Genomic DNA, 24,894 nt, shown 5'->3' on the forward strand with positions numbered 1-24,894 from the left:
CATCTGTTGTGGAGAATTTATTCATCTAAACAATATTTATTATGATGTTTCTTTTTTACCACCACTGGCAACAAAACACCTATACAGTGTATAAACATTATCTTGTGTGTACTACTCAGGAGTATTGTCTTGAGCAATGTTCTAGTTTTTCAGACAATTCACGGATTTTTCAATTTGCAAAATATTTCTTTTTGAACATTGCTAACTGTGACGGTCTGTAATGTTAAGTAAAGTGTCTTCCTTTTGTTCTCATATAGTATTGTTAAAAAGTCTTTTAATCCAAAGACTGTAAAGTGTGATTGTTCACAAAAATGAGCCTTGACCTTGTGGCATAGATTAATAATAGTTTGGTCAGATGTTGATCTATGAGCATATAAAAGTGCCTGTTGTCTTGTATCTAAAGTTTGTCTATGAAATTTATGGAAATGCTAGTGATGTCCAAATGATGATGTGGTTTTTGGACTCGCATTAAAATAATATGGTGGCAGAAGTATTCCCTGGCTGGAATCAATTGTAAAATGGAAGTTTTTCTTGAAGTACTGTTTTACTTTGAGCAATTGATATGGGTGTTTTAATATCCAGAGTCTTAAATGAACAATCCAGCTGCAGAATTTTGGCAAATCTAAGCAAGGTGCCTAGCGGTAAAAGTGACCGGATAAGACTGGAGGAATTTTTGCAGCAGTGTGATAATTTGAGCAGTCAAGTCTGCAGAAGATTTTGCATGCCCTCAGTATGTCCACTGAATTTTACACAATTTGGAAAATCCACAATGTAGTTTACTATGTAAAGATTTAGATGGAAAAAACACCTAATGCTAGCTTAACACAGAGAATGGCTTTTGGTCAGTTGATTCACCAGTTTGTCTATTGTATGTTTAATAAAAGTAAATTACTGTACTGTAGAAAAATACATAAAAATACTTTTGTTGTTGAGTCTACAGACGTGTACATTATTAGGGATAATGTGTAAAGTATACTGTATATGACTGTTGTTAATGTAGGAATTCTTGGCTGGTGGTGAACTGAATATATTAAAATTAAATACTTTGGTGATTTTTTTTTTTTTCGTCAGCTGATTTTAACACATAGGGCAAATGGTTAATGTCATAGTCAGGTGGCAGAATATGAGAGAATACAGCATCTGCCCAGCATGTTTGGAGTGTTCGCTTTCTTACTAAAGATGTGTCTAAAACAGAAGGCAGCTACCTTGATGCCTTTCTGCCCATATCTTTTAGTGAAAGCCTTGGAAGACAGGAATGCATTCAGTATACATAAGGAAAGAGCATGAAGTTAAAATCCCAAATCTTAGCCAGATCACTTTACAGTCAGGGAGATAAAATATAATACATTTAAGTGTTGTAAGTAACTAAGCTTACAACAACGATGCATTCTGCGTGTGTTTCCATTGAGAAAGTTTAAACTTTAACATCATGAAAACAATGTAAATGTATAATATTTTTCATTATTGAGATTATTAAAAATATTTAAGGATTTACTATAAAGTTTAAGGTGATTTTTTGTCTAGTCTAAAAACTCAAATGCAGTGATCCAGCTGTAGGCAAGTGAGCCAACATGATGTTTTGTTTTGTCTGTACTGTACTGTCTTGCTTGGAGTGCACAAAAAGACAGGCTGTTATATGTGTGAGATGAAAGTACGGCATTATTTCCAGAAAACATTCACAACATATTTTGTTTTCCCAAGGCAAATTTGGTTTGGTTCAAGAATTTTAAGGATGGTCCCTGATGTGGCTAATGCAAATAACAGGACTTGTGTTTGTCCATGCAACATTCTGCTTGGGGCACTGGGGTAAACCTGGGAATAGTCATGTGATCATACCATTTTGTACATTCCTGATCTTTTCCAGACCCTTTCTCTGAGCTTTACAGCTTGTAGATTGTGGTGGTGGTGGTGGTGGGAGGTGGGGGTGGAAAAGAAATGGGCCAGAACATCAGTGCTTCCTCACTACAGAAGCCACTTATTAAGTCTAAGGTGGTAGAATTAGGGGTGTGCAGAGCTTCACAAAAGGAACTGGGGCATAATCATCCTCAGAGTATTGCTGTTTCTTTCAGTGTGTGGTTAATGAAATATGTGTGAAGGGGAGATTATTTTAAGTGTGTTTAAAATATCATTTAATATGTAGGTCACATACATACTGTATTGTAAGTAAGGATATTTTGCCATGTAGCATGTGCTGCAACCTACAGTAAATTGCATATAAAATGAATTTGGGTGGTTACAAATACGAGTGGTTATGAATGTAGCTCATGGTTAGGAAAGTAAACAGATCTTTGTATTTTGTACAAGTTTTTTTTTTATTTGTTTCTTTCACATCGGTAATAAAAGCTTAAAAATAAATCTTAAATTTATATACTGTATTGATGTATAAACACCTATAAATAAGTCACTTAACTAACAGTAAATTCATTATTAGACCGCTTATTATGAATGACAATAAGTCTTGTAAAAAAACTTTTAAATAAGTTTATACAGATGCTGTCCTGCAGATTGTAGTTAATATCCAAAATGTCTTCTAGTTTATACTGTTACAATGAAGACGGGATCGTTCGCCGACACGTTACTCTTCCATGTTGACACCTGCTGTTATAGATCATCATAGTTTCAGTGAAGTTGAAACAGTGATTTAACACAAATGTATAAGAAGCAACCTTTTTCAGTTTAAGTTTGTGTTAAATTCCAATTGGTCAAACACAATATCCCCTGAACCCCATGCAATGTTATTTTAGGTCTATGGGAGTCTCTGAAGTTGGTTCAAATTATATAAATTTGACCATAAGTAAAGTATTTTTATGTAATTTGTGCATCCTGTTAAAATTGAGTTGTTTGTCTGTTATAGCGCTGATTTCACAGATTGGCTTTTTTTTTGTGTTTTCTGATCTCTGCTTTTAATGTAGTAATATCTTTAAAGGGAGATTTTAAGTGTGTGTTGTTGTTTTGTGCTCTTCTGATTTTTATAAAAGGCATGAACTAGTTACAGTTAAAAAAAATATTGTTTAAGAAATATGACTTAACTATAAATAGATTTTGTGGAAATAAACCAGTTTGCGATACTTTGTCCTAATTGTGCCAGTAAAGAGGCTTTTATCTTATCTTATTTTAGGGACATGTTCTTTACAAAATTTAAATTGAACTATGTGACTATGGAAAGTTTAAACCTCTGTTTTTGTATACATTTGATATACATTTCTATAATCATACAGACTAGAACTACGATAATATATTGCTGAGACTCTTCCGCCTGCATTAGGATTGTGCACAATACAAACCCTGTCAGATCTGCTGATTATTGAACCTGTTTAGTTATAACTGAAAGTGCTAGCATTTGATCATGTTTGGATTCCCATACAGTAAAGTTACTTCGGGGGATTGGTCGACCCAGTCCTGTTTTGCAACTGAGCTGAATAATGATAACTTAGGACGAGTACACTAAATATTTCTCTGGAATATTGGGAACAGCTTAACATTAATCTTCCCCCGGTGAGGCTTTTCTATATACTTTTTTCTCTCTCGGACAGTTTATCATATTGCTAATTTTACAAACTTTTGCCAGGCTTAATGGCTATTTCATCCTGCCTTCTTAATGCTTAAAGAGATTGCTAAAGGGTATGGTGTATGTCAAAATAGGAATAAAATTCCATGACATGATGGCAATGAAATATTGGAAGTGAAGTTGCAGAAGCAATATGGAAACCATTCCATTATTTACTTGGAGCATAGTGCTACGATGGCTGCCAAATTGGCCAGCAGAATGGAATAATGTTAACCCACATTTTCCAGATCTCTTTGTGTGCTCAACCTCAGTTTGCTTTTACAGTTTATATGATTACTTGAGCTGGGTTTTCTCTGTCCCATGGAAAGCATTTGTGCAATAATGAGTGATGCCAAGATAGCCTGGAGGCATATATTTAAAAAAAAAATTTAAAGAAAGAAAGAAGAGATAGATTTATTAAAATAACTATAGAAAACATATAGCATAATATTTTAACATTATATATAACTGTACAGCCTACTTGATGATTCTCACATAGGTAGCAATCACATAAATAGTTCTGTTCTATCAAGATAGAGTGACTACATCGTTGTAGACGCACATACGTACGGAATGAATGCTTAACCTAATTAACTTTGCAGACTTCTTAAACAGTAGAAGTAAAAGCAGTTCACATAATTTTTAAAATGCTGCAAACATCCATTTTTATGGAAGCCATAAATTACTATGCAGCTTTTAACAGAATTGTTATATATATATTACATTTAACAATTGCGTTTAAGCCACAGAGTTCAAAACGGAATTTCAGTACTTACTGTACATAACAAAGTAATCAACAATTCACATACCCTGCTTTTGCAAGGTGGCAAACTGGACATGAAACACCTTTCAGTCCATAGTTGTTTTCATTTGAGGCACTCACAAAGATTTGTGTTTGTTAGGGTTGTTTTTTTTTTTTAAGGCATTTTCATTGGTACCGTCCAACTGGCAAGATCTGCAGACAGATGAAGATGTTAGGGTCCTTTGCGAGGATCACCGGGTTTCCGTCCATCCTGATCTCATTAATATTGGGCCGGATGTAGTAGGTGTCATTGCGTTTGCAAAAGGTGTCGGCAGTAACGGATGAAATGTTGTTGTTCTACATGAAAGACAAAAGAATTGGCATTATATGCATAAGTAATAGTAGTAGATCTTAGTCCTAAGCAATGGGACACATTCTGGTGTTATTTTTGTATTAATTAGAGTCGCATTTTATTGACACCATTACAAAAATGTTTACCTGAATATGAAACATGCGGACACTCTCTGGAATTAATGGAACTGCCTCCAACTCGTTGTGGGCGAGGTATAAATTTCTGAGATTGGTTAATTTCTGTAGAGAATATGCAACACACACAATTGCTCAGACTGGAGAAAAAAAAGTTAAGCTTCAGAATGTCCCTGGCTCTCTTTTACCAGTCTCATTAAGAATAGTAATGTATTTATAGCAAATGAACACAGACTTGACTATTCAGCAAGTTGTTTTTAATTCAAACAGATGTCACACGTCTGCTTTAAGAGGCAGCACTGGAAGAGCGTTAGGAATTACACAACTTATGGCTCTGTACTGTACCTTGAAAGCATTGGCTTTTACTCCTTTGGTCTTGAGGCGGTTGTGATTGGCATTAAAGCTTAGGAGCTTGGGTGGTAACATTGGCAGTTTCACAAGCCGGTTCTCAGCGAGGGAGAGTTCCTCCAACAACGTCAGCTTCATGAAGGCCCCGTCCTCAATCTCCGAAATTAAGTTTCCAGTCAGATCTATTCTTTTTAATGTTACTGAAAAATAAACAAATATGCTGAACATACAACTAAGCAAGAGTTACTGCAATAAAACAGTACTAATAACTGTGCTGTATTCAATTCAATTCAATTCAAGATTATTTGTATAGCGCTTTTTACAATGGGCTTTGTCTCAAAGCAGCTTTACAGAACATAAACATAGAACAGAAGGTAAACAAAGAGAAATATAGAGAATTAATATAGTGAAAATTCAAGATATACAGTATATAGTTATGTATGTATGTATGTATGTATGTATGTAAGTATGTGTATTTATCCCCAATGAGCAAGTCTGAGGTGACTCAGGTAAGGAAGAAACCTTGAGAGGAACCAGACTCAAAGGGGAACCCGTCCTCATATGGGTGACACTAGAGGGTGTGATTACAAATATACAGTCAAACAAAATGTATGTTATACTGATGCTTATGATGTCTTATCATAACCAACATCTTGCTTACTATTTGAAGAAAGGAAGTAGATAAACACATGGATCACTTTCCCTAACATTTTTCTTTCAATGCTCAGCATTTTGAGCTTTTATTACATCATTAATCCCAGTGGTGTAAGACATCTGGTTTCTATGATATATATATATATATATATATATATATATATATATATATATATATATATATATATATATATATATATATATATTGTGGTCAATTTCCTTTTTATGTCAGTTTCTTCTTTATTTTTTCCTCTGATTTATATCCCTATAGTCGGTTTCTGTAGATGAATTATTAAAGGAAAAAAACACATGCATGCACAAAGGGGGAAAAAACGCACCAATATCTCCGAAGTCTTTTGCAGTAATCTTTTTTATCTTGTTGTAACGAGCATATAGATAGGCTGTCTCTTTAGGTAGAGCTGGCACCGATGTCACATCAACTTCTTCACAGTACACAGATCCCGTCAGACACACGCACAGCAGACATGTTGGAAGATCTGGAACATGATAAAACAAGAACTGTTTAACTATTTAAACATCCACTGTGGTACACAATCATTCTTATGGACATGATACATTTCAATAAGGGCACTTTGCTGGACTGAAGCACAATAAACATGAAGCATAATGCAGTTCATTTATACAGAAGGAGGTTAGTTATTTGACTACCAGAAGTGTCCACTTCAGGCTGGATTTTTAAAGAGTCAACTGGATCATCAGCAGCCAAGAAAGTGTCGGTATCTCTCTGGCAAAAAAAAAAAAAAAAAAAAAAGGATTGTATTATTGTATTTGAGAAAATGTAGCACATTGTTGGCCTTTTGATTGGCTTCTGTTTTAATAGCATCGTTTTTTCTTTCTTTCTTTTTTTTATATAGAACAGCCCTTTCATAAATGGTTTTCCAGCTTACGTTGGCATTCAAACTGGATTTTATAGCCTGTCAGGACTTGGAAGGCTCAAAGAGACAGGTGTGTTACTGCTTTGAGCCCTAACCCCTGGGTTCACATGGAGCCACTAGGTGGGTGGGAGAGCTTTAGCCTGAGGAAACTTGGTGTTATAGTGCTGAGTAATCACATTTAATCCAGCTAGCATACAGCCAACTGCTGGATCCCTTAGTTGGAACTGAATTTAGATTAGCGCCTGTTCTCAATCAATAGTGTTTATTTTAAAACAATACACAGTCTGGTTTCAAAACTCTTGACTCAAGGAAGTAATTACACTGTGCAACAGAAAGTAAACAGTTTTACAGATGTGGCATGCAGGACTGTAAACTATTATATTTACTTTAAACATAAACATAGCAAACATTCACATATTTTGAAAGGCTGTATATTTCTGACTGAAAACATGTAGCTAATGCAGAAAAAAATGACATTTTTTCAAGCAATATTTTGTGTGTGTGTGTAAACGTGCAACAGAAATAACTGCTAACGAGGGCAAAGTAAACACATCTTCAGATACATCACTTAAAAAAGTTCACACTTAAAGGAGTACTGTCAATAATGCATGATTAGTTTATATTTAGAAATAAAATCTTACGTTAGGTTTTCAGCATAAACCTTAGCGGATTATATGTTTATTACAAAAGTCACAACTATAAACATGCAAACAGCACAGTAATTAGCAAAATTAAAAATTACCTTTTCCATCCATTTGTCTGAATCAGGCTCTTCAAACCTTATTGGAAGCTCCATTGACCCTTCTAGCTCTGTCCCTGAGATTAAGATCACCCATGATGCCAAAATAAAGGTACAAATAAATGGTCCTGGTCTGGTCCCCATCGTATGAGTGCAGGCTCCGGGATGTACTTGTTGCTCTGATACAGGCGTTACACAGCAGCACAGGCGGTGGTTGGCTATTTTCTCAGTGCCTCAGAGTAAAACGTGATCTGTCAAATCAGTATTTAAAGCTACATGTGGAGCTGCCAAGGGATTCTTAAGCAAGAGTTTATGGAGCAGACTTTAACCCTTTCCGTTCAGTCTACTCCGAAGTACTCGTCTCTGGGGGGTTTTAGCCATGTTTGTGGGCTGTTCTCTGCTTTAATCGCCCTGCTGAAAGCAATAAAACGTCTAGTCACTTCTGTAGTGGTGAATAGTACACACTCTCTCTCTAATCTCTTTGTTTAGTAAGGTGGATTTTTTTTTCTTCAATGGGAAGTCTTTCATTATTTTCTTTCTTAAATATATAGTTGTTGTTTTTTTGTTGTTGTTGTTTTTTGTTATTTTTAATGATGACAGAATTTATTGAATTTAGCAGAACTCAAAATAGAACTCAAAATAAAAATGAATGGCATATTTTGTGTACTTAGAAAGCGGTACATTATTAATTAGACATTTTTTACACTTTTGTCACTAAAAAGCAAGTCAAATGAGGGAAAAATCTGAGGGAATAGTGTGTTTTAATAAAAGGACATTTAAACAAAGCTTGGTTAATAGAGAACACATGACTTTAATCCCCCTCTGTGTACCTCGGGACAAGAGGAGAAGGGCCCCTAGAAATAAACATTCAGGGGATGGAAACAAGTGGACTGAAACCGAGCTTTGGTTACAGGTGTGTTAGCAATTATAAGGACTTGTAAAAATTTACTATACCAGGAAGAGTGCCAAGTCCTGGAAAATACCTTTACAGTGCTAATTTTCTGTAGTGTGTTTCTCAGTCAGTATGGTTAGATAGTCTGGTTTAAAAACAGAAAATTGCAAAATATACTTCATTTGAACTATCAGGGCTTCAAAACTTCAAAAATCTAAGTAGGAATGAAATTACATGGTGTTTGAATAATAAATACCCAAACTGAACCAGAAATTCTATCTGCACAAAGGAACATAACATTATTTACATTCCTTCATACATGCACTAGAAGTCAAATTAACCAGGTATTTTATTTGGCCTAAAGTTGGTACTGCTTTTTAAATGGTACTTTAGAGAGCTAGTGTAGTCTACTTATTAATGCAGCACATCTTTAAACTTGACACATGCTCACCGAGCCCTTTATTAAGAACATCTGTAGAGTCATGCAGTTATCTAATGAGCCAATCATAAGCAGCAGCGCAGTGTAAAACAGCTCAGGTCAACAGCTTCAGTTAATATTCACCTCAAACATGAGGCATGAATGAGGAAAAAAGTATGATCTCGGTGTTTTTAAACATGGTATGTATGTTGGTACCCAAAGGTTTGGTTTGAGAAATCTCCTGGGATTTTCACACACAATCGTCTTTACAATTTACAAAGAATTGTGTGGAAAAGTGACAGTTTTGTGGGTGAAATCACATTTTTGATAAGAGCTCGGAGGAATATGGCTAGATGGGTTTGAGCTGCCAGGAAGGATTTGATTTAGTAATCATATAATCAAAGTTTATTGCACGATTTTAAAATTTCTGTTATTGCACGCGTGTTGTTTAAAATACTTTGTTTTTGTTATTATTGCAGTTAAACAGAAATAAGTGTTTAATTATGGTGACTGGTTCACTGGAAGCAGCTTTGACCGTAAGGTCTAATAGCAGCAGGGAGAAAAGAGCGTCTGTATCCCTTCTTCAGACACTTAGGATGTAACAGTCTGTCACTGAAGGAGCTGCTCAGAGATTAAACCGTTTCATACAGGGGGTGTGAGTCGTTCTCCAGCAATGATGATAGTTTTGGTACCATCCTCCTTTCTCCCACCTCCTGTACAGTGTCCAGAGGAATCCCCAGGACTGAGCTGGCCTTCCTGATCAATTCGTCCAGTCTCTTCCCTTGTGCAGTAGAGATGCTGCTGCAACAGATTACCACATTATAGAATATGACTAAGGACACCACAGTGTTCAATTCAATTCAATTCAAGTTTATTTGTATAGCACTTTTTACAATTGACATTGTCTCAAAGCAGCTTTACAGAACATAAACATAGAACAAATGGTTATTATAAGAATAATATAAAGATTAATAGAATACAAAATTCAAGATTAATATTAGATAGATTTAGTTCACAATGTGTATGTATTTATCCCCAATGAGCAAGTCTGAGGTGACTCAGGCAGCAGTGGCTGGTGAAGGAAGAAACCTCGAGAGGAAACAGGTTCAAGTGTAACCCATCCTCATATGGGTGACACTGGAGGGTGTGATTATAAATATACAGTCTAACAAATGTTGTATAGATGCAAAAGGTCACATGGAGTTCACATCTTTTTAGTATAACAGAATCTAAGTGTAGCTGGTAGATCTCTGGATGACTCAGGATTCGCCGGGTCGGCCTCATCTCAGTGGTCCAAAATCTTCATTGCACGGAAGACAATCAGGGCTGGTATAATTTCTGGATGCCTCGGTATGGGTAGAAGAGAGAAGCAATGGAGAGGGATTAACATATCTGCTGTTCATAAAATTTGCAATTCTGATATAATAGTGCACAGTATTATGGGATGTATTATGTGTACGCCTGACTAAAGAGATGAGTTTTTAATCTACATTTAAACTGGGAAAGTGTGTCTGAGCCCCGAACACTAACAGGAAGACCATTACAAAGTTTGGGAGCTAAATATGAAAACGCTCTACCACCTTTAGTAGACTAAAGTGTCAAAAAAAGGTCTTCAGTAGCTCTCCCTGCACTCCAAAAGACCTTAGTCTCCTCAGCAGAAAGAGTCTGCTCTGCCCTTTCTTATAGATTGCCTCAGTGTTGTCAGTATTGTTTATTAGACCTCTCTTGAAATAAGCTGTATTTTATTATTAATAGCCTACTTTATTATTCGCTTCAATAGACGCAATAGATTGCAACAAACAATATGATACGATCTGACATGCGGTACTTGTCCTATGTATGTAACTGTAATACGAACGTAACTGTAATACGAACGTTGAATTTGATCGTTTAATTTTGAGCACAGATACACCTTTAGTCTAAAAGTGGGCACAGTTTGCAACCATTTATTTATTTATTTTTATTCCCAGTTTGTCTCATAATTTTTATATGTTGTTATTTTACATATGCATAGACATATATTTTTATATTTTGTTGTTTGACTTTGTATACCGGGGTTTATAGCATTGTATTTTGGTGTTTTGTTGTTTACCATGATGATCTAAAGCTCTAGATCTAGAACTCTTCCGCCTGCCTTAACAGTATCCATCTTATCATTATTAGAGCTAATTGAAAGAATCGTGCATGGCGTCTTATTAAATTTTAATTCGTTTTAAATATGCTGGTTTGCCGTTTTCTGGGCTGATATTTTATTTAAGAGACTTTGGAGACATCCTTTAATGACATCCTTACTGCATAGGCATGAATATTTTATTTACAGGGTTATGGATTATGACTCAATTGATAGTGTTTTCTTGTACCAAAGCTTTTTATTTAGCTTGTTATTGTTTTATTACAACTTCAGTCTTCACATAAGTCTTCTTATAGTTTACTTATGGTATTTTCTCCATGGTATTTGTAAGTATATCGCTTAATAATAAGCTATACATCTAAGTTGCTTAAAGCCATAATCTCAAATTTAAGGCACAGTTTTAAGTATTCAGGTATTGGCCCTTGATGGTATCACTAGTGAGACTGCAGACCCAGGAATTTTATGCTATATAGTTATTGTTATTATTGTTATTATTTATTTATTTATTTATTTTTTTACATAAACAATACCCCTTCATTACTTTTCTAATAGTTTTTTAAAACCTAAATATTGCAGTTAAAAATACTTCCTAGAAAAATTTGCTTCTTATATCAAGCATTGCAATATTTTCATGTAATATTCATGAATAATTCAGTAGCCAGCAGCAAAAGAAGTGGTAACATACAGCACACATAGTTTGTCGGTGGGAACCCACCTGTTTTGGAGAAAGCTAATTTATTAGTCTAAAATGTTATGTTGCATATGTGTTGAACACTACTAGATTTCTAGATAAATTGAGTGTGTAAACTTGGAAAAAAATAATAACAAAATAGCGTAGAAGTCAATGTTTGAAATTGAAATTGAAAAATATTATAGACATTCTATGGAATATTCATGACTCCTATATTAGTTCACATTTCCCACCAAAATAATGCAAGCAGAATAGAGAATTGACATTATTTTATACTGAATTTGTTTTACTGCAAACTTAATTTTCCTAAAGAGCTGTATAAAATGTATGTTTATGCTAAAGTCAGTAAACTGTTTATGCTCCACATTTATGCACAAGCAAAGAAACCCATTTGTAAGGATGTAAAAAAAAAAAAAAAAGCCAGCATTACTAGTTAATGCATGTTTGGGTCTTAGCTTTTGATTATCAAGCCTTTTGTCAAAGAATCTTCCAAAAAGATATTAAGAATTTGTATCCTGAAATGTTAGAGTTCCCTCATACCCATCCACCTGCCATTTACTTTTAAGTATTACTGTATCCAATTTTTTCGTTGTCACATATGTCATTATGCAAAATATCCTATCTTTAAGTAGAAGAAGAAAGGCAAAAAATATTTGTTGGCTGAAATTGTATACATCTGTGGTTTTCATGTTTTGTAGTGGTTCATAATCGCTGTCTTGTTGTTTACCATAATAAATCTTTCTCATTTTGGGAAACAAACATAGGCGATGTAGTCCACAGGTCCTCTGAGCTTATTGTGATCAATGCGAATGTAGGTTAGCATGTTGGGACTGTCAGGATCCAGCGTTGGGCACATTAGGGTGAAATTATGTTCTGTAATTGGAGAAGCGGCATTAGAATTAGTACATCAGTGCTGTATACGGACGATATAACATAAACTTACAGTTGGGTGAAAAATATTTGGCCCATTTATTTGTTACTTAAAATACACATATTCGTCATACACATAAAATAAGCAAAAAAGATCATTAAAAATGAAAAGTGATGGGGGGGGGAGTTATATTCAATAATGAACAAAGTCAGTACTTTTTAAAACTGTTGTTTATTAAGTATGGTGAAAAAAAAGCAACTTTTTGCCTCATTGTGTTTACCTCATGCCAAATCATCTCTAATTCCTCATGGTTACAAGAATCCCTCTGGACAATTTCCACCATAAATTTACAATGGGATTTGTAATAGGAGGTTTGGAGGAAGAGGCTATGTTGTATGTTTGGGGTCTTTTTCTTTTGGAAACATCTGCCTTCTTATTAGATAGTTACATTAATACAAGATGTTCAAGTAAGAAAAAGATTATTGCTAAAAGATAGGTTACTGCTTTTTCTAATCATTATTTACAATTAATATATTTGTGATGGAGTATTTCTCTAGCAGTAGCTGTACCAGCAATACTGGGAGATCATGGGGCATAGTCATGTTGGTTAGCATGAGGCTTTTAAAGCCAGACAGGAATTTTCCTTTAATACCGTCATCCGTAAGTCTGTTGCTACCTAGATCAAGCACTGTAATATTTATTAGGTCTTGTATAGTGTCGGATGGTAACTTTGAGATGTTGTTGAAACCCATATGAAGTATTTGAAGAGTTTTGGGCACAGAAGGTGGATTGTTAGTTTTGTTAGATACTTGTTAAATTGTTGTCTAAATTGTTGTGCTCAAGGTGAAGCTGTGTGAGATGTTGAAGCTTACTGAAGGTCCCTTTCCCTACTTTTCTCAGGTTATTGTTGCTGAGGTTGACTTTTATCAGAGATGTAGCATTTGTGAAAGGTTTTTCCGTAATGACTTTGATTTTGTTTAACTGGATGTATAAGTGGCATATAAGTGGATTGGGACAAGAGGGATTGCTTTAAGGTCACGAATGTCACAGTACATCGTGAAGGGATTAGAGAAGGGACAGTAGCATTCCTTGGCACAGTCGGTTCCTTGAGGTACTAGTGGATGAATCTCTGGCCACGATTCTTCTTCTGTTTCATATTCTTATTTCTACTTGTTTTGTAATCTTGACACAATGCTTTGAGCAAAATCAATGAAAATATTGACCATGTACTTGGAATACCCACTGTTGGATTTGTTTTTCTTTTTCTGATTGGAAGAGGAATAAGAACAAAAGATTACCAAGAGATTACTGTAATCCTGTTCCCTGCCATAACGGCAAAGAATTAATCTGTCATTTCTGTTCCAAGCCTATGAGCCATTGTCACAGCTGTTTTTATTCTGTAGTTCTGGTAGCTGAACTCGATGACTTTGGTTAGTGCATTAACTAATTTGTTGGAATTTCAGTTTAGCTATAAAAGAACTAGTGTAGTTAATTCTATAGTAAAAAAGTTCAACATTTAGGCCAGTGTTAAATATATAAGCAATTTTAAACTGAAAATGTTGAGAGTGTGTGATGCATTTTACCCTACATTTTAGAGACAAAGGTTTAAATGTAAGTTTAGTGTAAAAAGAGGTTCTTGAGTTTCTGTGTCTTATACCCCTAATGTCTAGTAAAGCCTAGGGGACACTACACAGCTATAATCATGGAATCGATAACCAAAATAAATGTTAAATACCTAAAAGTATCTGTAGACGGTCAACAATCCATGTAATCATGTGAGTTTATTATTTTTTTTAATATTCAGTAAATATTCACATTTTTAAAATACATTTTTATTTGATTGATTTAGTTGATTCTATAGTCTAGAGAACTCATCCCAGATAAGACATCCTAAAATTTTATTTTAAAAACGAAAATGTAGAAAGTTAGTCCAATTTAGTTTGTCCTCTATCCTTATAACCATCGTACAACTGTCCCCATCCTAAATTGATTGATTTTCTTTCATTTCTAATGATATGATTTCTCAAGCGCCTTTCATTTTTCCACCTTCATTCTGTGGAATAAAGGAAGTCATATTGTACCTGTTTTCTTCCTGGGAGGTGTTGTGCTGAAGATGAAAGCTTGACCGAGATATAAGTAAAGAATCCAGTCAGCGTGAACTATGCTGTTTAAGGGAAATGGGAAATTTCAGGTATTTGTCTTGAAAGAAGGCCTCGCTGTTTTTTTTACTCTCCAACAGTCCTATATGTTGTATGAAGATTTTAAGCTCTGCCTCTTTGCTGTGGAACTTATTCTGGAAACTTTGGGTCCCATCTGTTCGATGACCTCAGTGAAGTCTTATCTGCTTTTCTGTTATTTCTTGATTTGAGGTGATGCCAAGGTTTCTAGCCTAAACACGGCAAGTGCTATTTTGTAATGTTAAGGGTCAAACTCAGATTTTGATGGTAATATAGTATTCAGTATTTTATACTTTTAATTGCTTTAATGCTTCTGACTATTTACTAATAGGGGAAAAAATACATTACAAGTTTCTTATGACATTTTTCAGTCTCTCCTTCATACTATATGAATATTTAAAGTGCTGCCTCTTTTCTGTGGAAATTATTCTGGAAGCTTTTTTTGGGCTCCATCTGCTCAATGGCCTTAGTCAAGTCTTATTTGCTTTTTTTTATCATTTCCTTTCCTGAGTTGAGGTGAGGTCAAGGTTGCCAGCCTAAACACAGTGTTATTTTGTAAGGTAAGCATCATAGTTATTTTTCGATTGTAATGCAGTATTCAGTTCTTTACCATTTTAATTGCTTTCTATATTTAATATGGATTTAGACAAAATAATTATCTGAATACTTGTGTCTGTTTCCCATAACCTGTATAATCTGTGAAAGTAGGGGGATGTTGGCTGGGGCTAGTGATGAATGTAGTCTTGTAACCATCTAATCAATAGTAAATTGACTTTTGAAGGAGGCAAAGAATGTTATGTGCACATTTTGTAATATTCAAACAAAATTCTAGTAACACCCCTTTTGTAACTGAATATCAAATAACATTCTACTGGACATTTAATAAACCATGTCAATACTACAAGACCATTATGCTGTACAGTGAGCATATATTGTAAATGATGAAGTTTGATACCAAAAACATATACCCTTTTCTATATTAAACTTTTACTAATTTGGACATATGCTTTTATCCAACATAAAATTAATTAGGTGGGAGTTAACTCTTTTTTTGTTGTAAAATCAAGCTGTACAGTTGGTGGCCGTAGGATTTGAACTAAAATATCTGTTTACAAGCTCAGAATCTTTACAACTATGCGACAACAGTAGGTCTACAAAAGATGGTCCACATTAGGAGAGTGCTTATGGATTTCCACAACTCAACTATTTCTTAAATAATTGACAAATAAGTAACTGGTATATTAGGAATTATCAAAAATTGTTGAAAAAGACAGAGGTGATGTTTTTTGGTGGCACCACTGGGACTCGATTTGGGGGCCTTGGCCCAGTACAACAAACAAACCATAACTAATCTAGGGGTTAAAATCGACGCTGACCTTAAGCTTGACTGTCAGATCAGGGCAGTTGTTAAATTAAGCTTTTTTCAATTGAGGCAGCTGGCCAAAGTAAAGCCATTTCTTTCGAGGCATCACTTTGTGACAGTAATTCATGCCTTTGTCACCACTCGGTTGGATTACTGTAACGCACTGTATGTGGGAGTTAGCACTATTTTAGTGTCACTTCATTGGCTACCCATGCATTTTAGGATCTATTTTAAAATTCTTTTATTCGTTTTTAAATCTTTAAGTGGTCTTGCCCCACCCTACATTTCTGAGCTGCTACACCCTTATAGACCCACCCGTTCTCTCAGGTCAGCTGATCAACTGCTCCTGAATGTGCCCAAAACAAAACAGAAGCTTAGAGGGGACCATGCCTTTGCTGTAGTAACTCCTAAAATGTGGAACAATCTGCCACTGCCCATTAGACAGGCCTCTTCATTGTCTTCTTTTAAGTCGCTTCTTAAAACCCACCTTTTTTCATTGGCTTTTAACACCTGATTTTGACATTTTGTTTATTAGTTTGTTTTCTTGTTTTTATGTCTTGTATGAGTTGAGTATTTTATGTGTATATATTCTGTACAGCACTCTGGTCAACTTTGGTTGTTTTTAAAGTGCTCTATAAATAAAGTTTGATTGATTGATTGAAAAAATGACCTTGCCTCCCTTAAAACTGAATACATTTTCTGTTAAAACTAAAAGAACTTTAAGCATCTTAATGGGGCAGCTGGGTCTCACTCAGCTAAACACCTTAAAATGGCTCTGTGGAAACATATTAGCCTGTTTTATATCTTTCATGTAGTCAATTTAATGTCTGTCTGGAATTTTGAGAATATTAATAAGTGTGACATTTAAAAATGTGGCTACTATTAAATGTTAGTGGCTGGAAAACTACACCCAGTTGTAGATAATAGGCCTTTTTTAAATCAAATGGTATTGTTGCATTGATGCAGTTGCAAACCATGGATGTGAGTCATGTTAGAGAAGGAAACAAATTGGCAGCTGAGGAAATGATGACCTTCTTGCAACCAAACTTTTGAGGTAATGCAAATACATTATATGGCTAAAAGTATGTGGATACCTGACCATCATAAACATATGTGCCTACTCTAAAACCCTGGGCATTAACATCCCCCCTTTGTTGCTTCCACAGCCTCCATTCTATCAGAAAGTCTGCCCCAAATTTTAGAGTGGGATTTGCCCATTCAGCCAAATGAGCATTAGTGAAGTTAGGCACTGATGTCAAATAAGAAGGCCTGGTGCACAGTTATTCCATAGGTTTTAAGTGTGGTTTACATAAGTGCTTCGGCTTCTCAAGTTCCTCCATGTTGGCAAAGCATGTCTTTGGCTCTTGGGCGCAGGGTCATTGTCATGATAAAATGGGTTTGGGCCCCTTAGTTCAGTGAAGAGAAATATTAATGTTGATTAAAGCGTGCAAATCATTTGCTTCCAACTTTGTGGCAACAGTTTTGTGTAGGCTACATAGGTATGATAGTTACATGTTCACAATATTTTGGCCATACAGCGTATCTAATAAAAAGAGTTCTCACTGGCCCTAACGTCAAACTTATTGAATACCATCGGGATGACTTGGAATACAGCCTGAGCCAAAGGCTTCCTTGCCCAACATCATTGGTCCAAGAGCTAATCTCCAAAGCAATGCTCCAAAGTCTATTTGAAAGCCTTCCCAGAAGAAGGGTATTATAACAGCGAAGAGGGAATTCAAACTGTAATGAAATATTCATACAACATATGTGGGTGGGATTGTCAGGTGTCTACAAAGCTTTATCCCTATAGTGTACTTTTGTACTATTATTGGAGTGGTTAGTTTAATGGAGGCAATAATTCTGGCTACCCATATGCAAATAGTAACATGTAAAATTTACAAGTTACATAATTATTTACATAGCTTTTTACTACACACTCTTACAAGAATTTCCTCGATTGCACATTTGTTACATAACAATATATAAAACAAAACAAACCTTAGAAAAGACTCACATTAAACTTATTTAGCAAAGTTATATAACAAAGCCCATGTATGATACTACAGTATACCAATACATCTTCAACCATGAGAAACCATTTTTCCAATTTCTCCAACAATGAGAAATTTCCATTTCCTTATCCATCCTCCCGACTGTCTCTTGGCAACATACACTATCACCCTATTCCAGGCACATCCATTACACAGTTCCCTGTTAGTTAGGGAAAATAGAGTCAGCCACATTTAATTAATAACTAGCTAATTAAACGCAGTCAATCTGCAGCCAACCCTGCTGAGTTGATATCTGACTCATGTTGAACCATAACATCAGAGTGAATTAATTACCACATTTCTACAAGCACACTATACCATGATCAAAGCAAATTCCAGAGGAGGCCAAAATGTTGAAGTGTATCCGTCTGGAATTGTTTACAAAGATATTTTCAAGTTTGGGACTCCACCAAACCACAGTAAAAGTCAGTATCTTCAAATGATGAATGCTTGTAACAAGTGGTGAATCTTCCCAGGAATGGACAGGCTGCCAAAATTTCTCCAAGGGTTTAGCAACAGTGCATCTGGGAAACCTTGTTTAAAAATGTGCAGATATTTGCCTTAAGTAAGCTTAATATTCATGTTTCAAAAAGTTTCTGGGCAAATGTTTTTAACCAGTGCTATATAGAAACAAGAATAATTTGCAGTTCACTTTTCCTTTTTACAACATAGCACCTGAAAGTATTTTAGAATAGCATATAGACAGGGTTCAATTTTGGCTTGTGCAACGCTTGTGAAGCTAGTTCAATGTCATGAAATCACTTTGCTGCCATTTTTTAAGAAGTCATAAATTCTCCTCTGCCGGAATACAGGACATTTTGGTATTCTGAATGTGAGCTTAAAGTGATTTTAATTATGCAACAAATGTCAGGATTCAAAGGACAGTATTTGCACATTTGAATAGTTGAATAGAACAGAAATCAGAAATTATGGATTGGCCCTGTCAAAGTCGTGACTTGGACCCAGTTGATGTTGTGGCTCGACCACAAATGACCACGATTTGCTATGCTGTAAGAATTATGACAGTTTCTGCGAAAACCATGTACCACATTTTTTGGCATACCTGAATTCATTAGGTTTGTGCAACATTTGTCAACATGTCAGCACTAAATCTTCTTCTGTAATGCTTGTAAGATTAGAGAATACAGAGCAAGAAATCTTAGACCACTTCTCCAGGGCTCTCTGTCCTCTTTTGTGGATTTTCCTCCTAAGTTCAGTCCAAATATTTCCGGGGGTTTTAGGTCATGAGACTGGGAGGCCATGTCAAAAGCTTGATTCTGTTTCCACACATTTTGTGTGGATTTGTATGCATGTTTTGGATCATTGTACATTTGAAGGATTCAACCATGACCCGGTGGTAACTTCTTGATAGTGGCATCTTTATTTTCATTTAAAATTTCTTGTGCATCATGGAATCCATCATGCCATTTAACATGCAGCCACACAAAAACACAGATTCTCCACCTTACTTGGTAGTGGGGATTAGGTTATTTTATGTATAACCATGCCTTTTTATGTGAAACCCACTTTAAGTGTGTTGAAAAAACCTCTGTTTTGGTTTCATTTGACCATATAGATTTTTCCTCTCAAAGAGTCTCACAAACTCCAGTGATGCGACATACGGCTAAGTATGGCGAACACATACTCAGAATTTGTTCTCTGCGTTTAACCCATCCAAAGTGCACACAAACAGCAGTGAACACACACACACACTGTGAACACACACCCGGAACAGTGGAAACAGTTGGGGGGTTCGGTGCCTTGCTCAGGGGCACCTGAGTCGTGGCCGGCCCGAGACTCGAACCAACAACCTTAGGGTTAGGAGTCAGACTCTAACCATTAGGCCATGACTTCTCCCCAGGCACTTATATGTAATTGGAGAAAAGGAAAGTATTTTTTCTGGCATGGCTTCCAAATAGATTGTTGACATGAATGCTAAAATGCATTCCAAAAAGTTATTTGTGTAATCAGGACACATTAGCATAAGCATTAGCATCATTCGAGGTTTAGCTTGAAGTCTATTGTATCAACTTGAAGTTAGTAACTGCTCAGTGGTGAAGACTTGAGTGTAAACTGTTCTTATTAATAGCAATTGCTATTTGTCCTTGGGCTATCTAAGGAAAAACATCCAAAACTATAATTAGCGTGTACAGTTCACAGTAAACCAATAGTGGTCTTTAGGCTATACATGTGGGGCCATCCTCAGCAACAACAACTGCTACAGTATCTTGAGGGTATCTTGAGACATACTGTGGCAAACCTTTCCACCGTCAGCAAACCTGAGTGAACTTGTGAGAGATGGGATACGACAACATCCAAACATACTATACTAGATTACCACAACACTATGCTAATGAACCCTCCTGATCTGCACCTTTACCTATGAGAAAAGCTTAGTAATCAAACATTTTATTTAGAAAATATGTTTTCAGCCTATAGTTAAAGAGTCCCAATCAGATCTACTGTTCCATAATTGTGTGGCTTTGTGGGAGAGAGTTATGGTACCCTGCTGTAGTATTAGATCACAGCTTGCATGGTGGGTCATAAAGTTTACTTAGGTACTTTGGTAAGAGACCATTCAATGCTATCCAGAGCAACTTACTTTTTTTATCTCGTTATACAACTGAGCAATTAAGGGTTAAGGGCCTTGCTCAATGACCTGGTAGTCCAACACCTGAAACACAAGGCTACCACATCCCCCATTGATTTTATAACTCAGTGCAGATGTTATTGTCAGGGATTTCTCATAGGTAATAATGATGTTTCAATGAGGTATTTTATTCCTCTTTTTGATATTTGGGAAACATTTGCATGAAAAATAAAAACCATTGCGTGAGCAGCAGTACTGTATTTAAGGCAGATACATCTTGCTGATTGGAAAAGCACTGCTTATAGTTTTATCATGCCCTCATTTAATTTGCTTATTTTCCTGTCTCTTTTTGGGATATTGGTTCTGGACAATTACATCATTTAGCGTGTTTTCTTTCTTTCTCTCTTTTTTTTTTAGTTTTTTAGTACTTGAAAGACAAAATATCAACATATTCCATATTTTTTGAGAAGTGCTTCAGTGACAAAAAGAAAAATTTTAATCAAAACAAGCTGGAGAGATTTCTGCATTTATAGAAAGTACAGCGTTCTCTCAATGAAGTGTATGTTAGTTTAAATGGAAAAATATAAAGTTGATTTAACTGTATGCATTGATCATTCACATGAGGTCTCTTATAGATAGATAGATAGATAGATAGATAGATAGATAGATAGATAGATAGATAGATAGATAGATAGATAGATAGATAGATAGATAGATAGATAGATAGATAGATAGATAGGTATGTATGTGTGTGTGTGTGTGTGTGTGTGTATATCATGTTTTGTATCTTAAAATTATTCTGTCTGCTTTTAACAGATAAATAGGTTTTATAAAATGTGTGTTGATAAAAATAAATAAAAATTATGTCAGATTTACTTGTTTTTATTTAAGAATTTATATTCCAGGTGTTTGTCAGGATGGGAGCGCTTAAACAGTCCAAACGTGTTGTGAAAGTTTTTTTTTTCTTTCTCGGAGATGCCGGTATGTGAGACGTGGCAGCAGTGGCCCAGGCCAACCTGCAGATTTGTTCCATATGTTTCCTGAGCAAAGTTTCTCTTGCTGTTTCTGTCAGCCTGTGACCCCCCTCCTTCCCCTTTCTTTTCCCCCACTCCAATACCACCCCTTCATGTCTCTCTGCACTCGAAGAGCTTGCCAAATTGTGATGAAGAGAAGAAAATTGATGCATTCACTGATGGAGACACTTTTTCTCTAACATTCTTAAGTGTATACATTCCATGGATGTGGAAAAGGGCCTCCAACTGTGACAATCAGATAATCACCTGTCAGCAGTCTTGCATCTGGCTTTGTGTGTTTGCATATTTTAAGGGCCTGCCACCAAAAAATAAGCAAAAACCTTTATCCCTATGAGACTTTCATACGGATTAGGCCTGATTTACAAGCATATTTTGGCATTCCTCAAAAAAATACAAAAAAAAAACCCATTGGTGTCTATTCTGGGATTGGACTGAGATACATGTCTTTTATTTCTGTTATTAATTCTTGAATTGAAAATTCTACACAGAAATATCCAAATGTGGATATTCTGTTTTTTATATATAATCCTGTTGGTCTTGTGTTGCTAAGTGTACATAAAAAGGCATTCGGGACACTGTCCTAAGGGTGCAGTATAATATCTACACATGCCACATGGATAACTTCAGCACATGGGAACAACATTATTACAGTTCTATCCTGAAACATTCATTTCATCAACATTCTAATAAAGAAAATACTTTATTATTAGGCTGATTTGGCAGAATATATGTCAAGGAAGGAGGGCAGAAACTTTCGATTTCAAGCGCTATTAAAATATGAGCAATCTGTAGTCAATGATTTTAGACAAAGTTGTCTATCCTAATAACAACTTGTGAAGTATTCAGTTATTCCGGTTTTGATACCTAATATCAGAAGTCATACTGTAGGTTTTCCTCTGAATCAAACTGAACTGAAAGCGCATTGCTGTATCTGGCAGTGTTAATGGCCCTGGAACAGAAAGGAATTTTGTATTATGTAACCAAGTCATGTTATGTTAAAGATATTTTGATAAAGTCTCTATCAAGTCCTGCTTAAATGTCACATCTGGTAAAAGCACTGCATTTCTAATGCAGGGATTTGTTTTCTGCAGCAGTTGGCTCTTATGAGAAATATTAAATTCACTTTAATGGTATCGTTGTGCATTTTGAACAGTCTAATTAATAATTAATATATTTAGTCTATAATGAAATAACCTAGCCATATTTAATAACATATCAAATTAAGTTATTAATTTTAATGAAACTTTAAAAAAAAAAAAAAAAAGCCGGGACATAAAATGTGAAATGTAAGTTTGTTTGTTAGTTTTTTTGCTTGTTTGTTTTTTAATTATCAGATTAATGCTACAGTTATGACCCCTATTTAAAAATGTACAGTTGTTATAAGTCTAAGACCATGATACTGATATTGTTCAGCAGTTTAGTGTTTAGCAGTAGAGTTTTGGAAATTTTGAATGAAAAGATATGGTTTTCTGCATTTGTTTGTGCAGAATTGGTTTTCATGTCAAAGACTTCTCTGAACAATATTTAACAAAACCTGATCACCATTAGATTAAACTATAATTAGGCTATATTATAGTTTGCTTTCTATTAAGGTCATGTTAACTGTACGATCACGTTAAGTTTAGAAATACCATACTACCTTCAAGTCATTATTCTTATTATTGTTTTGTGTCCTGCAAGAAGATGAATACTGTAGGTCTTGTCTTCAAAGCAAAATGAAAAGCTGAAACAGAAGCTCCATCTGCTGGTACAAGTTAAACATGAATCAGAAATAAGGATTTGTTCAAATCCTCAACATTTACAAAACAGTTTGTATTTTAAACACAGATGCACAGATTAGTAAAGACTGCTCAACATTTTTTTATTGTTTTTTTCCCCCACAAATCCACAGACAAGGAAAACGCATCGGATGTGTGACAATGGTTCAGATGGTCCAGTGCTTTAGATGTTAGTAAATGTATACATCATTCGCTTTATGAGGTGAATAATTCATACAAATTACACACATTTTTTGCAATGGTGCTTGTTTCACTTTTCACAGCTCTGGTGTTGAGCTGGAGAACCATTGGTGTGGAATTGCGCGTGTCCCTCTGTGTCCACTTTGGGTTCCCTTTGGGTTTTACAGTTTATTCCCACCACCAAAGAACATGCCATCATGTTCTAGCCTGGCTATGCTCATGATGTAAATGTGTGTGGATATGCATTGTTCTGTGTGTGGTTCACCAGCAAAGGATTAATGTCCCATCTAGAGTGATTTCGCGCCTCATGCCCAGTGTTCCTGAGATAGGCTTTAGATCCACCACAGTCCTGACCAGTGAATGAATGCACATTTGATGGAATCTCTCCAGCACCTATGTGTATAATTAATTTCTCATTTTTACAGTTCATGTGTAATTCATTCCAATAAGTGTTCTTTGTAAAATAGCAGCCATTTTAACGAGTCATCTGGACAGACATTCATTAATCGTTATTGGTATCACCCAAAATACACTTTTGCAAAATACACAAAAAATGTCAGTGCAGCTCTGTGAAACTCGCTCGTCCCCCTTTCCTCTTTAATAATGACATGTAACAGTAAACCCTGAAAAAAACAGCTGGGTGGTTGAATAAATATTGTATTGATATAGATAGTAGTGATGATTTTTCTAAAGATTTATCCCAAGATATCCTTAATTCTTTACTGAAACACTTCCATGATGGCTTAGGCAGTCACATCACTTGCAAATGTGAACATATTAGTGTGCATTCATGTCTTTATTATCTCCTTGTTGCCTTAATTTCCTAATTGACTAGGATTTAGATAAACACAAGATTTACCCTGAGTAGGAGAGGCAGCTCATATTTTGCCCGACTAGATCTGCTATAAGCCTAACCAAGGTGTGTGTGTGTGTGTGTGGTTTTGTGTGTGTGTGTGTGTGTGTGTGTGTGCGTGCGTGCGTGCGTGCGAGCGCGCGCGTGTGTATTTATATATAATCAGAAAGCTCAGACTCTTTTCATCACTGACTTAACAAGGGCTTATATGTTAGAGTATATACAAATGATGGACCAAAATCTGCAATCATCGAGTTCTATAGTATCTAGTGCCCAGTGTCTAGTTCTGTCAAGATTTTTGACAACATTGCTTACAAGAACGAAGGCTTCCTACATAGTGGATTACCTCTTCTCTTAACACTATAAAATACAAATACACTTGCTTAACCTCATCAAAAATGGCTACAAAAAAAAAATCAAGGTTCTGAAGATGCCTCTTTATTCTTAGTCTAA

At 35.5% G+C, this 24,894-nt stretch overlaps 2 protein-coding genes across 3 annotated transcripts in view; one reads left to right on the forward strand and one right to left on the reverse strand.

The window, feature by feature from the left end:
- Window positions 1-24,894, forward strand: part of LOC113639110 (centromere protein P) — a 70,616-nt gene that overhangs the window by 15,030 nt on the left and 30,692 nt on the right. The gene's annotated exons all lie outside the window — the stretch shown is intronic.
- ogna (osteoglycin, paralog a) lies at window positions 3,947-7,685 on the reverse strand. Its single transcript, XM_027140803.2, has 6 exons — window positions 7,416-7,685; window positions 6,447-6,522; window positions 6,116-6,274; window positions 5,121-5,323; window positions 4,788-4,880; window positions 3,947-4,646 (listed from the first exon to the last, which is right to left on the reverse strand). Exons 1-6 carry the CDS (start codon window positions 7,554-7,556, stop codon window positions 4,476-4,478), a joined length of 843 nt encoding a protein of 280 aa, XP_026996604.2. The 5' UTR covers window positions 7,557-7,685; the 3' UTR covers window positions 3,947-4,475.

The sequence above is a fragment of the Tachysurus fulvidraco genome, chromosome 2 (assembly GCF_022655615.1).
Source record: "Tachysurus fulvidraco isolate hzauxx_2018 chromosome 2, HZAU_PFXX_2.0, whole genome shotgun sequence".
Taxonomy (NCBI): domain Eukaryota; kingdom Metazoa; phylum Chordata; class Actinopteri; order Siluriformes; family Bagridae; genus Tachysurus; species Tachysurus fulvidraco.